General features: G+C 39.0%; 1 protein-coding gene across 1 annotated transcript in view; it reads right to left on the reverse strand.

Moving 5' to 3' along the window:
* The window catches only part of pemt (phosphatidylethanolamine N-methyltransferase), a 54840-nt gene that overhangs the window by 20786 nt on the left and 15127 nt on the right, over positions 1–18927 (reverse strand). The window contains exon 4 of the mRNA XM_027289755.1: positions 9907–10022. Coding sequence (XP_027145556.1) covers positions 9907–10022 — 116 coding nt within the window. The remainder of the gene's footprint in view (positions 1–9906; positions 10023–18927) is intronic.

Raw genomic sequence — 18927 nt, forward strand, 5'->3', positions numbered from 1 at the left:
GTCACAGAAAAAAACTTGCCGTGGGCGAATAAATTCCAACAGAAGCTTCTCTGACCTAGTTTCATCTGACATATTCACTGCTGATGTGTACACCAACATATCACAAATGGTCATGGTCAAGGCGTCGTTTTGCTGCAGTATAACAGTACAGTGCTAATTCAATAAATCTACTACTGTTGAAATAAAACTGCTTCAGCAAACTATAGACACATTTGGAAGTGGAAGATTTGTTTGTTATTTGGAAACTTTATTAATCAAGTTGAACGTGAAATTACTTCTCTGCATTTAACCCATCCAGGGGTACCACGGTAGCCCTTGATGTGGTTATACAGAAAATTGTCCTTTTAGTTGTATATAAAAGTATATGTAGTTGTGTATAAAAACTCTCTTTATTTTCTATTGTGCAGGTCACACTGACATTATTCATTTTGACATTAGCTCAAAAACCATTTAATCTAAAAATGGGCAAAGATGATATTCGGTGGACTGCTTGATCAAGCCAAATCTAAATGGCACCCACCTATCAATCAAAACGACCTTAAGGCTCTTAAATATGTATTTAAACATTAATATAATTTGAACAGGGGAGATAAATAGAAATTCAGACTCAGTACAGTTGTCATGAACAGGCAAATTAACGATAGAGACCAAACAACAAAATGAATATCTTAACTAAATTTCATGGGGATCAATCCAATAGTTGTCGGGACATTTCACACTGAACCAAGAATATCAACCTCATGGTAATGCTAGAGGAACAGTCAGGGGATCACCAAAGTAATGGGTGTTAATCCGCTGAAGAGCATGATAGTCTGCACAAAAGTTTGTACCAATCCAACAAGCAGATGTTGAGATATTTCATTGGAAAAGTGAACACTTTGAACTGCTGGTAGCACTACAGGACACTAAAGTCAGCAGTATTCCTCCTCCGAGGACAGTGGATGCCTGTACAAACTTTCATGGCAATCTGACCAGTAGTATATTTCAGTTTGGACCAAGGTCCACCGACAGACTTAGCCTGCCATCCATTGAGCAATGGCACTAGGATGACTTAAAGATTGCGTCAGCAAAGCTAATGATTGGGAAGGGAAAAATAATGTCCCCTCCGCTCAGAGAGAAAACAAAAAAAGAACATGATGTAAAGACTTCACAGACATGAAACAACCCCTTGTGTCATTCATGAGCCAGTATTGCAGTAGTTATATATATTCAATTTCAAATGTATTTTGATATTATCTTAGTCATAGTATGAGAGAGTGGAATCACATTTTCATTTTGTTTTTGAGAGTCATCAAGAGAATTCAAGTGCTGACTCACTCACTAGGTCCACCTTTGTTTTGTTTCATATTTCAGAGCCAATATACACTCTATTACTTCGATTCAAATTGAAATAATGCATTGTGGCAAAGGCTCTGTACCTTTGTAAGTAGGGTAACACTGAAAAAAAAAACAGAATCAGAAGTCTTAATGTGTCAGACGAATCTTGTAGCCTCAATATTGAGCATTTTTCTCTTATATTTCTCTCGCCAACTCTCCCACAGTCTCCTCTAATGGATTCAGTGTGTGTATGAGTGTGTGTCTGTAAAAGAGTATAGAAATAAAGAGACTGGGAGAGTGCTTTTAACTTTCCCTGACGTCACACTCATCTGCAGTCAGCGCTGACAAGTGATTCGACAGGTGTGGTCTTACAGTAAAAGCATTTTCATTTGGTCCCACAGTTTTGTCCTGTGATGTTGGGAAGAAGTGTTTCTGTAAAGGTAAGTAATGGCTTTTAAAAGGTGTTCACGTTGGTTTTAATGCATTACTTAGTTTTCGCTGGCACGTCGTAACTGTCTCAGCCTTGGTCCATAACTGCTGTATCGTTTGAAAGTGGATAGATAGCGCTTTTACAGACAAACTGCAGCCACTGCTTATGAGAGTGTTTTAATCTGCCAAGGTAAAATGTCTTGACAGTGACAGTCTTCAACTGTCAAGTACCCACATATGTATATCTGTTACAGCTAACAATTATAATCTTCAAAGATTATTTTTGTGTTGAGATACAGTAAGTCTTTTTTTTCCAGGTCCAGTTCAAAGTTACTGATGATTAGCAGGTTTAATGTTTACCAGATTTTACTTTATTGAGATTTTGGATACACATGAATCACAGGATTCATTGAGCCCTCCTCCTCCTAACCGACCCTTTTGTGTACTGTAATCATTGTTTCACAATCTGACTCCTACCGTTTCCTCTCCGGTTCTCCTCTACCTCCTCACTAATCTGCCCTAATCACTCAAAGTGGCTATTGACAGACAAAACAGCTGGCCATATAAATGATGCTGGCCACATCAGGAACACAGCAAATGTGATGAGAGGGAGAATATGTAGCCCTCTTGTTGCTGGGAGACCAATGCAACTACTTGACCACAGCTCCATTTCCCTTAGTTCCTAGTGTAAGTGTGTAAGTGTATTCCACATTATATGCACCTATATGCATTCATTTGCAACTGAAAGACACATAAGGAATGCTGGGGAAAAACACAATGATAAAAATTAAAGCGCCCAATGATTTGGTCTGCAATCAGTTGCAGGATTAAAAGTCTGCAAACAAAAGTTACACAACACCAAATGTGGATAGTTTTTGGTACAGAGTGAACACCAGTTTAAAGGCTGGTCCTTCAATTATGGTTTTCAAAGCATTTCCCTGAGCAGCATGGTAGCTCACAGCTCTGCCTTAACACTTCTACCTCCAGCTGCTAATCTGCAGGTTCCTCTCTTTCGATCAGATTTTCTGGCTCCAGTCCATGCCAAGAAGGAAGCCAGAGGTAATTTCACATCCAGGCTTTTAAATGCTCTTTGAGATGGTAAAGCCACGTTCTTTATAGATGTTTTGTTCTAGTCCCTAAGATATTCTTTTGGATAACAGTTTCAAATTAAAATCATTTAAATTGTTCCGTCTCTAAAGTGCAGCTTTAAGAGCTTTAATAATACTGGTAATAGCCTGTTTATATTAGCCTTCTTTATGCTCTTTATTTTGCATATTATATTGGGCTTCTGTGCCTGCAGCCTCTAAATATCATGAATGACATACACATAGTTAAAGAAGTTTAGTGTTTATGGCGCTGAGAGAGTTCCTAACATTGCAAACAATATTCGTACACACACAGGTCTTCCGGTGCACAGCTGTTGTGTGTGTTTGTGTGTGCACCCACTCGTGGGCTGCAGTCTGAACGCACTGTACAGAAATGGCTTCCAAATCAAAACTAGGTTTGGGGTGAATAAGAGAAAACTGGGTTACGGGGTCTGCCCTTTGTCAAAGGAAGCAGGAAGTGTAATGTGATGCGGTGAGTTGTTCTGCCATGTCAGACACAAAGAGCGACCGCTGGTTTCTGTTAAGTAAGGCATGCTGCTGGGATTTGGGTTAGAAAAGAGATGGGCGGTGAAGATGTGGGTGGTTAGTGGGTATGAGGGTCTGTTCGCAGGATGTACTGTTACAACGACAATGACGAGTCACTAGCGCACCCCCTGTAGTTTATAGAAATAAGAGAAAACTTTATTTCGGAAGCTAGCATACTGTTCATTCATTTTCGCCCTGTTGGTGGAGCGTAACTTTTCTTTTTGCACAATGACTGACTTGACTCTGGTGAGATTCAAACGAATTCAAACGGGATTATGGTATTAGAATTAGAAATATACCTGTCAAAGCCATACACAGCATTTCAGAATATAAACTGAAGAGTCTAATCACAGAGGAAGACAGCAGGAGGAGGAAGAAGAGGAGGAGGAGGCGGAAGAATTTGAGGGTCAGGGTTGGAACATTCAGTGTGGGAGTGAAAGTCCCTTTCAAAACGAGTCGCTTTACCGCAGAGCTTAGAAGAGTAAGAAGCACTTCAGTCTCAAACTCTGGACATTTGTTATAATTTCAGGCATAAAACTTCTGCTCCATCTCATTCACAGTCAGAATATAAAACATTAGGTATGAAATTTTTTTAAACCAATTGGAATGGGACAGAAAAAAACAAAACAAATGTGTCCTTAAAAAGGCCAAACTAAAAATGCTATCTTTAACTTAAAGATATGTATGCTAACAGATATTGGTTTGCAGTACTTAAATAGTGCCTGTGACCAAACAAGACGGAAGGTGCTTTCAGATAGTGACGGGTATCCACCATCTTGTTTCTCTTCACTGATATGTCTGTTCTTCGTTATTGTAGAGGTCTATCACTCAGGGAACACTGAATGCAAAGTTCCCCTGGGCACACCTTAGTTTTGCAGGTACAGTGGTCTCTAGTTTATCACGGGGGATACGTTCTAAAAATAATCCGCAATAAACGAAATCCGCCAAGTAAGTTTTACAATTATTATACATGTTTTAAGGCCGTAAGACCCCTAACCACACACTTTTATACACTTTTCTCAGACAGGCATTAACATTTTCTCACATTTCTCTCTTATTTAAACACTCTCAAAGTTCAAACTTTCGCATATTTAACAAAAAAAAGTACAATACTGTATTAATGTAAATGAAATCAAACCTGTTTTCAAGCCCAAACATTTTTAACAAAATGAGACATTTTGCGTATTTCACAGTTGAATGTGCGTTCATACTGTACAGTATGCTGTAAAAAAAAGCTAATTACACAAAGAAAATCTGCGGAACAGCGAGTCCGTGAAAAGTGAACCGCGTTATAGCGAGGGACAACTGTACATCAGGATTGTGGGGGCTGGAGCAAATCTCAGCTGATACTGGGCAAGAGGTGGGGTCACCCTGGACAACCAGATCGATACAGGATCTTCTGAATCAATATTTTCATGCACAGTGCTAACCTAATGCACACAGGGCGTTTTCACATATCCGGAATGAGAAATAATAAAACCGAAGGAGTTACAGGACATAGCAGAGAATTATTGAATCAGAATTGGCAGAAGAGAATGACACCCAATGGCAGGCAAGTTGTCATTCAGCGTCATTGTTGCACTGGTTACAGTGACTCAGATGAACATATGAAAATGACAATATTCATGTCAAATAGACCCATGTGGCTACTTTCAACCATTAATTAGCTTTTAATTTTTTTTGTACAATAACAAAGGTTTTTTTTTAGAAGCGACTATGAATTGCTCTTAAAAGTCAACACTATGGCATATTCTAGACTAAAAAACATTTCCAAACATTGATCATATTTCTAAATATGGCTTTTCATCATATTCTTTTTTTATCTTTCAATATTTCTGAGCACAAACAGAGGAAGTGTGAGTCTAACATTTTTCCATTTAATAATCCCAATCCACACATCTCATTAGGCAAGGGCACCAATGAAACACATTGAGTTAATTAAAAAATGGATTTGTTAAAGCCCCTGGAGGTCTCCCTAATAGTTTATTATTGAGCATAATGAGTGGAAAGCATCATTGCTGTGTACTTAAATATATAAATATATACACCCAGTATCCTCTGTATGTCTGTCAAACAGCCCACAAATCTGTGATGGAGCTATAAAAAGACATGACTTTCAGTCACATAAATCAGTGAGTGTTCAAGTAAGTCTATTAGACAGACGCTGGCAAAACAACAGTGAATCTGTAAGTTAAGTAGTCTACTGGTCAAAAGGTCAGGCCGCAATCAGAAATTATGTTTTTCTAGAGAACTGTTTTATGTCTGCGGTCTGCCAAGCAGAGCAAAAATTACATGCTTCCGCACCGTGAATTCACTGCAGGGGACAACTAACAGGGCTTGCAGCCTCATCAAAAAACAATTCATTAGCAGTGTGGTTCTGCTGGCAACTATAGAGAAACCATTTTTTTAAAGTACTGAGTAAGAGACATCTACCAAAAATAAACAAAAAACACCACTTAGGCACCACTTACCACACATGATCACACAGCTCCCAGAGAGAAGGCATTGTTTGTAATATATAGAATAAGACCACGTGATTGCTTTTTGAAAAACCTGACCTGTATAATAAACGCAGAGATGACGTCTGTAGTGTTTTATGAAATAGATTTTTGAAATTTTCAAAACCTAAAAGAATTTGGACAGAAAATAAATTGTGAAAGCTGTAAACGTCATGTGCATGTGGAGAAGTCATCAAGTAATCAACCCCCCGGAGTTACCGTCATTTCCTGCTGCGGGGCAGTCAAGACGTAAATGTATTGCTCCCTTTCAGATGATAAACCATGGCAATTATATTTGATTTAAGTTGCAAGTTGAATTTTTAGAAATACGTAGGCTAAGCTTGAACACTAAATATAGACTTCTGCTGTTTTTTCTTATCAAGATGACAGACTTTAACGGACTCCCTAAGCAAGGCATTATAAAGTAGGCTTGTACACACATCGTACTTCTCTCTCCACCATATTAAGTAAAGCAGCAATCAAACTAAAGAGTATAGAAATAAAGCTTGCTTCATATGTCCCAGTATCCACCCTGCCAAAGTGGCACTGAGCAAAATACCAGAAATCAATCTTACCAAATTAACAGCATAACCAGTTACCAATTTAATCACTCACTTAAACTACATGGCTCATGCAGGAATAAGTGCCATCGACTGAAGGTCATGGTATGACACAGCATACTTAAGAGTCTCCGCTATGTCTAAGGTATTATTCATCTTCCTGTATGATACTGCTTTACATCCACTTGAAAATGAATGTGGTTACCACATGATGTGTGCATGAAAAAGATTTCATTCTTCTATTAAACCTTCCATTTGGAAATCATGCCACAGGTATGAATGTGTGTAAGCTGTCAGTGTCATATAACGAAAAGAAAATAACACATGAATGCAGTCACGATTCACTCTGGAAGTGCTGTCAGGCAAGAAGTTAAATAAAAAGTGAGCAACAACAACTCGTGATCATGTTTATACCAACATCAAGCACGCGTACAGTCATACCCCTCGGCCAAGTCAGACCATCTTTCCCTCCTGCATTCCCCAGCCTACACCCCCCTCAGACGCAGTGCCAGGCCCACCACAAAGACTGTAACAACCTGGCCTGACAATGCACTCTTCAAACTACAGGACTGCTTCATAAAGACAGACTGGGACTTGTTTGAACACCAAGAGCTGGAAACATTCACAGGAACAGTACTGGACTATATCCAGTTCTACATCGGGAATGTGACTGTGGACAAAAACATCCGGGCTTTCCCAAACCAAAAACCCCGAATGGCCAGCCAGGTCCGTCAGGGCCCGCAATGCTGCCTTCAGGTCAGGTGACAGAGCTCCATACAGAGCTGCTCGAGCTGACCTGAAAAGGGGAATAAAAAGAGCCAAGGCGGACCGACAGGATGCACATAGAGTCTCACCTGTCCAGCAACAGCACATGGGAGGTATGGCGGGGCATAGAAGACATCACAAACTTCAGACGCTGTGATGCGTCAACAGAAGACCTGAGTGCGCCATTGGCAGAGGAGCAAAACTGCTTCATTGCTCGCTTTCAAACATCTCAGCAGCACTCATCTGCTATATATGTAACACTGCATAGCACCATATCTATTGTAGGCAAAATGTACATACCCCTAAGGACTGTGCACCTTACCTCTTTTTTCTTTGCCTATGTTTATGTTTATATTGTATATTTTTTGATATTTTCTTGCCTATGTTTATATTGAATATTTTTATGTGTTATATTTTTTCACTGTTGCACTGTTATTGGAGCTTTTAATCACATTATACATGCGTATAGTGACAATAAAAAGGCATTCATTCATTCAACTGGACTTGGTTGCAGATCTGTGGATACGTTTCACCTCTAATCCAAGAAGTTCCTTCAGTTCTGAAAAAAAAAAAGAACTGACCAAAGAAAGATGACCAAGATAACTGGGAATCAACAAAAGGTTACCATCAGAGGGCAACATGACAGACTCTGAAGGGACTGCTACAACCTGGAAGGTGAGAGTCACATCACCAACAGGGCCTAGTGAGCAAGTATTTTACTAGCAAGGAACACACCATCAACAGATAGTGGACCAAGCTTAGGTCTAAGATCCAACAGAGAGTTGGAGTGTTACGACCCGACAGGGCAAAACTTAGTCTTAAAAGAATTAAAAGAAGCAGAAGAGGTTATGCCCGCAGTGGTGCGATTGGGGTGTGTTCCTGCTCTTGAAACTTGACTACACATTTATTAATGTTGTTTTTTGCTCTTGAAACTTGACTACACATTTATTAATGTTGTTTTTTTATTCGAAATAATGTTAAAATAGACACATTTTTGATGAAAAAATATGTTTGTTGTCTATTTATTACAGTGACACTGAGCTCAAATAGGATGATGAAGGTAATGACGAAACAAGTCAAGTTAAAGTCAAAGTCAACTCAACTTTTGAAGGGATCCTGATGTGGTTGGTATTTGTAGAAGTCTTTCAAACTCCATACCTTCAGGTTTTTCAAGTAACTATTGGAATTTCCTGAATCAGATGAATCTACAAGGTTATGTTTTATTTGCTCTGGCAGATGCATCTGGTTCAAAGTACCAACATGGCTGCTGCTGCTGATGTGGAACCGTTTCTGTTTGTTGCACTTCCGACAGGATTTGACAAGCTGCATTTCTATTTTCAGTTGACTGGTTGGGGGTCTATTCACTTGCACTGAGACATTTATGTCTTTGCTGGCTGATAACACCTCTTGGAAATGAAAAAATAAACCGAGACGTCAGCGTCAGCATTGTTCACTTCATTCACATCTTCTGTTGCAAGCACATCTGAGGAAATCAATTACTATATACTACTACTATTTTTAGTTTCTTATATTGCACTCTATTAATAAACATTTTCCTCAGAAGCAGAACGGAAAACTGGCAAGACTATTTATTGTTTTGAAGCAGTTATTCCAAAAGTGTTGTTGCCCAGCAACACACATCATAGACATCCTTTCAGCAGGGGTGAAATATATCTTCTTACACTGGTATACTGTATATGTGTGGTTTTATTAAAGTAGCTTTGTCACATTTTGATCCATAGTGGGAGGTGTGAGTGTGTGTACTTCCACTGTATGATAGCAGGCGTGGGGTGACACCGGCACAAACAGAGCAGAAGTGAGAGAGAACAAAAGACATAGAAGAACAACCGATGTAAAAGGGGAGAAAAATAAAACGAACAAATCCAAGGTTTATTTTGGTTGCTCAGCTGGATGTTTTAAGAAATAAGAAAATAGAAACCAAACTTGGTAACTGAGAGAAAAGTTCATTTTGCATCTGCTTTTACATTGTGAGTCAGTGGGTTGGGGTGAGCAGAAAATCTGCTAAATTGCTTTACAGCACCAAAGAAGAAGGGGGTACTGATCTTTCAGCGCTAATCAGGCTAAAGCTTTGTCACTTCCTTGTCACCACAGATAAAAAAAGAAAGGCAGACAGAACATCATTCTCATCATCATCATCTATTCTCTTTAAATAAGAAACCAGTGAGAGAAACAGCGTGGATAGCACATTAAAATGTAATTAAATTTGTTTCCTAATTATTCAACAGCAAAAGGAATTAGTTACAACGATCAAAGGGGACTTTAATTGGCTCCACAGACTCTACATACGTCATCTCTCTTTTTAAACTAGAATAAAACCAGATAATGAGGAAATTGTGGTTTAACAAGCAGCAAGCCTATTTTTAGTTATATACTGACCATCAACAGCTAGCGTAACCCTGCCGACTGCTCAAAAGCCTGTCCTTAGAGAGTAACTGTGGGGTTCACACATCTCCAACTCTGAGCAAAACCAGATGTTTCCTGACTGTGGGTTATCTGAATACACCTTCAACCTAACAATAAAGCAAGAGAGTTGTAGTTAATCGTACAATGACGTGTTGATGCAAACCAAAAATGACTCAAGTGTCTAATAAAGGTTTGATTAAATAAAATAAAGACTGGATGGAAATGAAGGGGATAAAAGTGACTTTGAGTTGAGCAGAATAAGGAGAGAAGTGTGTGTTTCACCTGTGGCTGCGGTAAACGTTGAGCAGAATGATGACAAAGCCCAGGCTGTAACAGGCTAGGTAGGGGCTACCAAAGAGCCTGGAGAGTCTCCGTGTTCGATGCTCCCATCTTGCCACCTGACAAACAATAGAGAGATGGAGAGAAGCGGACATGAGATGACAGCGATTCCCTTAAAAATCCCCCCAAATTCAAAGTTATTTTTATTTAATGATATTATAATCATATTAATCGCTTCAGTTTTTAGGAAAGAGTTGGTGTTTAACTTAGTGGTTGGTGAGCGATTAGTACTGATTAGATTTTTTTTGTATCTCTGCTTCAATGGGCCACAAGCCTCCAAAATTACCTAAAAACTGAATAAAGTGAAAAACTTCATCAAAACAAGCTCCTTATTAAATGTGATCATGTCCCTTCCCTTAGAACACCTGGCTGCAAGCTGTGGGCATGGTTTTTAGGTTGTGAATGTTTAAGATGTTTAGTTTATTTAGATTTCTTGGTGGATTTCGAACGGACTAATGAAATTCAGTTTCCTTATTTGCTTTTCAAATCTGATCTTAAAATGGCACATCAAATGATTGGATTTGTGTACTCGAACACCCTTCTCAAGTGATGCTAATTTGTGCTTTGTATTCCATGATTTGTCTTGAATAACTGGAGGTTATAATGCTAGAAGGCTGAGATCAAAATAGGGTCTAAAAAAACCTGAGAAGGCTGTTTTCATTTTAGAGCATCTTATTAGGTCATAATGCATAAAAATGTGTATGTAATAGGAGGATGTCCAGATGGACATAAAGTCGGTCTGAAATACATCTTGTTAGATGACAGCTAGTGTGTCAGACCTTAATCCCAGATCTTGAGAATAACAGCTAATATGGTCAAAAATTGTTTAGAATGAACCAAGCAACAATCTCCGTCTCCTTACATGTATAGACAATAGTTCACATTTTAAATCTGCATCATAGAATGTCATGCTGCTCTCACATTTCCATTCACACACACACACATTGAATGACTTTGGAAACTGAAGAAAAGAGTAAACTTTTGTATAACTTGTTTAACTTAGGACCCTTATTTCTTTGATTCTAAACGGATCGTGGAAGTTAGAGATCCTACAAAAGCTAAAGATTGAGGTCAGCTGTGTGACATTCATGGCAAATTGTGTCAATTAGATAACATAGAAAAAAAATACTGCAAACATTCTGATGCTGTTTGTATCTGCTCAGAGGGAGTTATCTGTTCATACTATTTTGATTTGTTTACAACCCTAAGACAGCTGGCATGTTACACTTATGTAACATAAAAAGGTGAGTGTGATTGGCACACCTGGACAGAGTAAGCAAATCACTCTCCCTCTTAAACAGATTAGTGTGCTGGACCAGGAGGAAGACAGGAGCAATGACACACGCAGACAGCAGCCACCACAGAGCCGGGCAGTGGTGTTGCCTGAAATGGTTCCTGGTCTGGTGTGCTTCCAGTGCTGTGCCACGGTGGCAGAAGACTTGCCACACCGTCTTACAGACTGAAATGGGCTGCTGATGGGCTGACTGACTGTGGGCTGCGGAAGTGCGTAAATGAGTATAAAACACAGCAGAAAAAAAAAGGACACAAATGTTGCCATGGCAACATCTTTTCTATGCATAAGGAGAAGAATGATGGAAAAGGAGAAGTGGCATAAATGATGGTGAGAGGAAACAAACATATGGTGGGAACGTAAAGAAAGTGGGGGCGTGAAGAATTACACTAAATTGGCACTCTTGCCAGTTTTTGAGCTTTAAGAGAAAGGCCGATCACAGGCAGTCTGTTTTTTCAAAATGTATTGCCAGCAGACTGCTTAATGTCTTTATTTTTGGTCTCCATGTTCCCCCTGCAACACACGTCTGCTGTATTTTCACTGAGGCTGCCAGCGCCTTCTCCCTAATAGTCGCTTTCATCCCTCCTTTTTCTCTATGTAGTTAAAAAATTACACTTGGCACTTATGTGACTCAGACTGAGGTTACGTCTGGATGTTGATTACACTACAGTCCGCTCTGTAGGACACTGGGACACAGTGAGCCCGAGAGACAGAACAATAACAATAACAATGGAGGGAATAATGGGAAGAATAAGCGCTGCGGGTAGCATGCATGTCTGTGAACGTAGAGGGGGAAAGATGATGTCATGCATTCTAATGTCGGTATGTAGCAAATATGAGACACAATATAAAAGCAAACGCTGCCAGTTGGTCAGCTAACATTGACTTTACCTTGCATTTGGCACTTTTTCTCCTGAATCCTGTAGACAGTCAAGGTATTGAGTTAACATACTGTTATCTAGGGAGCTATCATGGAATACGGTGGTGTTTGTGTTGTATTGGATGGCATAATATTGAAAAAAAGTGCTTTATATAATTTGCCCAGCTCATACAAATATATTAAACATTTTTGGTGGGTAAGAAATGTGCAGTTTGATTAAACTCAATTCTTAAGATCCACTTAGAACTAGTTAAAATTGAAAACAACAAGGCCATAAATGATAAATATCACACCAGATTTTTACTGTTTCATGCATCTTATATTTCAGAAAGATCTTTATGAATAAATATTATTAAACCACAATTCAACTGTAGCCTCATTAAATGAAACACACACACACACACACAAAATGTTCTCTAGCTTCACATGAATAATATGATAACATGTTTCTTTCAGACAGATTTTCGATCATGACAAATTTTCAAAGACAGATAACAAAAATTCAGTAATGTCAAAAAGAAAGGGAGGTACATGATGTAACCATTCAAGTACCCTCAACAAATATGCTGCTCCAGCTCCAGTTGAAGGTAAAACATGTATGAAAGTAAAATAAAAAACAGGACTGGAAAGACGTGGAGTACTGTATGTGCTCACTACTCAGAGACAGAGGAAATTGCTTGCAATAAGAAATGTATTACTGTACACCAAGAGAGAGACACATCCAATATACATGTTGGTCAGGTGTGACTCCATGTGTAGGTGAACTCTGAAACACAGCATTGTGTAATCACATAATGTGTTTTTCCCTAAGATCCATGTGAACGGCTTAAAGTCATGAAACTGGGGGTGTTACAGCATCACTAACCAATAAAAATCCATTATACTGATAATGCAATGAAACTGAATGTGCTGCATTCGCTGCTTGAGTGGGGGGGGGGAGAGCAGATGAAATGGGTGGCATACAAACGCAAGCACCGACACTGCATGCATACAAAAACACTAAACAGATGTAGACATGGTAAGAGTTAATTCAATTTGTACATGCAGCTGTACCTGATTAAAGGAAGCTGCACAAGCTGCTGTAAACTCAAAAAGACATACTTTGCGCAGTTTTCAATGACACGTGTCTCTTCCTTGATGACACCCCACCTCCTACAAGAGGTGTTATTTCGAGAAATGGCTATTTGAAACCCAAGAACAGATCTTACTACCCTGTGGGAAACATGCCAAGCGCTCTCCACTATCCCTATTAGAAGGCCATGTACTATGCCAGTACGCTTTAGTTGGAAGTAGCGATGGGAATAAAGGCTCCCCCACATGATTTACACAACCCTCTGCTTGGTGATGGAGTACACTAAAAATACTCAGCTGTTCTGCAGACAGACTACTGATGCTGTAATCAAATCATCAATAAAGCTGCAGACATCACAGAAGGCAGGGATGAGGAGAGTACAGAGAGTGGCGCCAGCTTGGCAGAACTACCAGCTCTCCAAGATGAATTCAATAAAGGCCAAGTTAACAGGCCCCTCCTGTGTCCCTGCCAGCCCACTCAAAATCTGAGATACAGGCCCTTGAACTCGGGACCTTAGAAAGCCATCTCAGGTGGAGGGACATGTGACGTCTGATGTTCCTAGTTATTGAGACCATCTGAGCAGCAAAAATGGAAAAATTGCTAAAAGCCACCTCTAACTCATCCTCAACAAATCACACTAATCCACAAGACAGAATATACACATTGACAACAGGATGGTACGCCTTATGTAATACTACGGTCAAAGGCAAAGTTTGGAGTACTTTAAGTTGTGATAATTTTAAATCCCTCTAAGGAGAAAGTCTTAGCTTAGACTGATTATATCAGCCTCATCAACAGCTGGTGGTTGAGCCAATGTATCAATGTACAGCTGTGTTTAATGGAGGACAGCCTGCACAAAGGCACAAATGCACACACACACAAGCAAGTGTATTAATGAGAGGGTGTGTGCTGTCCTGGAGAAATGAGGAGAAAGAGAACAAGAACATAGACAGATCACATGCACACCCGCGATGCCCTGATTAAATCCTCCTCAATACAGACACACCAGTGATTGAATATTTAAATATCTGGTGGGATTTGTGGACATTTAGTCAACTGCAGTGCAAAAATACTCGTGGCATGCTAATTCTATGATACAAACTAAATTTAGATCAACATGGATAAAAAGGATCAAAATCTGGGGACAGGACGATTATTTTTTCATGAATGACCAGAAAGCTGTTAAAATTGGGTATGGAAATTTGGTATTCCTGGAGGATGATTCCATTTATATATATTCAAAAAATTAGTAGCCAAATTATCACAATATTTTCTGGAGATATTCATGGTACAGAGTGGATTAATTCTGATATTTCTTGTCAAAATCCCACCCATTGTGCTGCCACCAGAAAACCCAAGAAAAAACTAACTTAATAGTCACACTGTAAAACAGATCATACTCCACTCAATTCATGCCTCTCAGAAGATGAATTCTTTGTATTTCAGACACTTCATGAGCTCCCTTAGGGTTCCCTCTGAAAATGACATCACATTTGCACATTTACTGTCTTTACTACCTTATATAAACAGATGAAACAATGAATCTTAAGGTTGATTTTCATGGACTTTGAAATCACAGCAAGTATGTCATTGCGTTCCCTGTCTCTAAACCACTAATTCTGCCCTTAAGACATCTCTTTCATGTTAGTTAGAGCCTAATGGGATTATGACCTCTGTTATGGCTGTACCCATTCCACCTCCAGGCAGAGGCAAGAGGTCGAACCTATTATATCACCCTGATTATATCATCAACAATGAGTCAGCTGAAAAGTTTACACGCTATGAAATCGTAAAATTAATACATGCAGACATCAAGATGATGACCCAAATGCTCTCCCTGTATTACTTTTGCTGGAAACATTGGAGGACTGAATAAATTACACTAATCATATGCCATTCAGAGAAGTTAAGGACACACAGGACATGCATCTTTAAATTCTGTGAAGCATGAAATCCTTGAACTTGAACAGACAACAACCATCACAACATATAGTAGTTCGTCAAGGGCTCCATTTTCTACAATATTGACTAATAGTATGCAGAGGTCTTCACAGGTCTACCTGAACCCTAGGATCAGTGACCTAACCTGGGACTCCAACAGGTTTGGGTCCAAATCTTATATGGTCATTGGCTGTATTACCTCAGGTCTCAGTTCTGTAACATTATAATACCCAAGTGGATCTGAGACCTGGCCATGATCAGACATGATTGAAGTGCAATGTGTGTGTTGGTGTGTTTGTAATAAAGTGCATCTGTGGACACAAGATAGTATCAAATGACCAGTGCGAGCAAGTTCCCCTGTTCAGGCGATGAAGGTGACTGCTGTTTTATTAATTGCAAAAATGTTATATTTGAAAAAGGGTGAATTTGGAATATTAAACTCAGAATATTGTCATAGTCTGAATAATACTGGAAAATTATGTAATTATGTATTATGTATAATCATTGAAGACTTTTCTCTAAGAACTGCTGAATCCTTGAGGCTGAATTTGAAGGCAATTTACAAAACACAATAGTTGTTATTCGCCTTGAACATCAATAGTAGATCCAATTGCTAAACTATGAATTTTAACAAAAACAACAATTTCAGCAAGGCTTTCAATACCCACCAATGTGACTCACACACACACAAAAGCTTTAGCCTACGCCGCGTGGGTACATCTGAGGTCAGATCACAGAGGCAATCAGTTTAATTGAATCCAATGAATAAAAAAATGAAAACAATGCACTAAAGTCTTGAATATTTAATTGAATATCTTTTACCTGACTGAGCTAAATACATATGTACAATAAAGAACCAGCTACTGACAGTTATGTCCAGTGATCAGTCATTTGAGGTCAAGATGTATTACAGTAAGTCATTTATGATCATGGGGGGGGCAAAACAAACAACACTCTGATAGCAACACATTCTATATAGACTACAGCTTGTTTTAAAATTTATATTCACTGATGTTTTGTTTCTGTATTGGTCCTCAAACTCACAAGAATAATTCTCAGTTGATCTCTTTTAGATCTAGTACTACAAATCTTTTTCCATGGCTAACCTTTTTGGCAAGAACATCAAGAAAAACTTTCATTACAACATGGGTTTTCTTTCAGTACTGTAGCTTGGGCCATCACAGTTTGCTTAACAACTTTCTCTAGATAAAGTTCTAGCTAACTAATCAGAATTAACTGTTGGTATGTTTACAAATGTTTGACTGTCTGTCTGACTGCTTAGGATGTTTTCTCCATTGAACCTAATTATGTCCTATCCTAAGACGTCCTGGACAATTTCTTTTGACAGTATAACGTTATCATAGGTGGCAGAAACCGAGTTGTAATAAAAGATAGCTTTCCTTTAATGGTGAAAAGTTGTAGGGAATGTCAACTGTCATGCTGAGAACCTGTAAAGACTCCACCTACTTAAAACAAATTTCATATAAATTCAAACTTTTACATGCATTTTAAACATGTGTACCAAAGAAAATGGAAAATCTGTTTCAGTTAACCTAATTACCTCTTCATCTTCTTCAGAATAGAAATTCAAACCACAGAGTCCTGTTGCATGTTGGACAATCTTTAAAACCAACCCTCTCCTTTCTTTGGCTTAACAACTTCTCATTATCATGATGTCGCCTGATCTCCGCTTTCTAACAGTCTCAAACAGTCTCAGACTACCAGCAGCCGTAGCAGCCGACATGGACAGCATGCGCTGATGAGTACTTTGTTCCCATGAATGTAGGTCACTGGGCAGCAGACCTGATGACTGAGACCAACTCCATATGCATCACAAAGATCAGATGACGATTAATATGTTGTTTGCTCTATCGGCTTTGTCGGTAGGGAGGTTGGTAACACATGCACCGGATGGCATCTATTTATTCAACCGTGGCTGACCTCTGCTTCTGAGGGCACAGTGAGTTGGTAGATTCTGTTGTGCAATTACTAATAAAGAGTTGAAAGAAGAACACAGTAGTCAGGGTAATCTGACTCCGGAAGAAGCCAAAGAAAAAATATAAACTCTATAGGACCTATTTTTTTGGTTCAAAACACAAGAGCAAAAGTGGCATGGATTAAATTGTGGGATCTATTTTCTTCAAACCTGCCAAGTGCTTGGTGTGCCTGTTGATGATGATGCACAGTTTTGCAATCAATCGTGTGTGTGTGTGTGTGTGTGTGTGTGTGTGTGTATTATATATATATAGTGCTCAGTATATTGTGTGTGTGTGTGTGTGTGTGTGTGTGGTGTTGTAGAATTCTTATATATATCTCTATCTATATATATATATATTCTACTATCACTATCTATAAATAGTCTATATATCTCTATCTCATATACACACACACACACACGCTTGATTGCACTATATCTATATCTACTATATATCATCTCTATCTCTCTATCTATATCTATATCTCTCTAATATATATATCAAGGAGAGGTGATGGCTTATGATCTGGCTTGTTCATCACACCACTTTTCATTCTTACTCTACATTTCTTCTTCTACTTCCTCTCTACTTGTCTTTTTTCAGAATTTGATGTTTCTCCTCCCTGTCCACTCCTCATTTCCACAGCTTGCATTATCTCCTTTGCTCAGCATTTACAGTCTGTAAGTAATCAGAAATGTTTAAGGTCACATTGACATCACGTTTCACTGTCCCTTTTGTTTGCTTCATAGACTTCCTTTACACCTGTGCCTTTTTCTCTCTGCCACACCATTCTCTCCGCCATCAAAACCCTTCTTCTGCCCGCCTAAACGCTGATGAATCATCAGATGTTATTATTCTGCCCAAGGCCGAATCAGCACCCCTCAGGGACAATATAAAACCCCTAAGAGGTGCACAACAAAGGTGCCTCACTGACTCTATGTATGCACACTTTTGTGTGGGTGAAAACCAGCATCTAATCTGTCAACTCATCACACGCAATTTCATGGGGTGCTGCTTTTGAGTTCAATTCTGTAATTGCTAATGTTTGATTATAGTCTCAACTGTGTGATTAGGCCTTGAAAGCAGAGTGAAAAAAAATCAATTAAAGATTTTTGTCAGTACAGTAAAATAAAATATTGCAAATTCTAGCTGCTGTTAGCTCAGTTTGCTAGCCGGACCAAAAGCTCAGGGCACTCGTTGAATGTTTGTACCACAGCTGTTTGGGTTTTCAGAACACCCAGGGCATGCAGACAGATAGTGAAGCTGCTGACGTGCCATTACCAGAGCTGGGCAACCAGGCAATTTAACTGGGCTCAGCAACTTCAACCGGCCAACAGTGGTATTGTACTAGACTAGAGTAAAATACTAATTTCTACGTAATTTTGCTTTTCAATAATTTCAACTATTTATACAATGTCAAACATTTAACTATCAATTCACAGCTCCCCTCAGCTTTATAAAGCTTTATAGTGAGTTTCAGCTCTCATAGCTTTGTTTTCATCTGCACCAGGCAGCTGTTTTTTTAACAAAAAAGTTCTTAAGCTCCACTGTAAACTCCCTGCTCAACACCACACAGCAGTTAGGGACACGCTGGTGGACAAAGAGAAGCATTTAGCATCTAAAGAGACAGATTTTGACCTAAAAGGTTGGTGGAGACCAAAAACAGAGCCAAAAAAAATAGTATCTATCCTTTTTATTGGTTTCAAACTGGATTTTACAATGCACCATTCCAACTAATCATGTAAGTGCTGTCTTCGAGCATTAATTTTGAAGGTCTGAAGAATATGACTTGCACAGCAATCTT

This window comes from Larimichthys crocea, chromosome XVI (assembly GCF_000972845.2).
Source record: "Larimichthys crocea isolate SSNF chromosome XVI, L_crocea_2.0, whole genome shotgun sequence".
Taxonomy (NCBI): Eukaryota; Metazoa; Chordata; class Actinopteri; family Sciaenidae; genus Larimichthys; species Larimichthys crocea.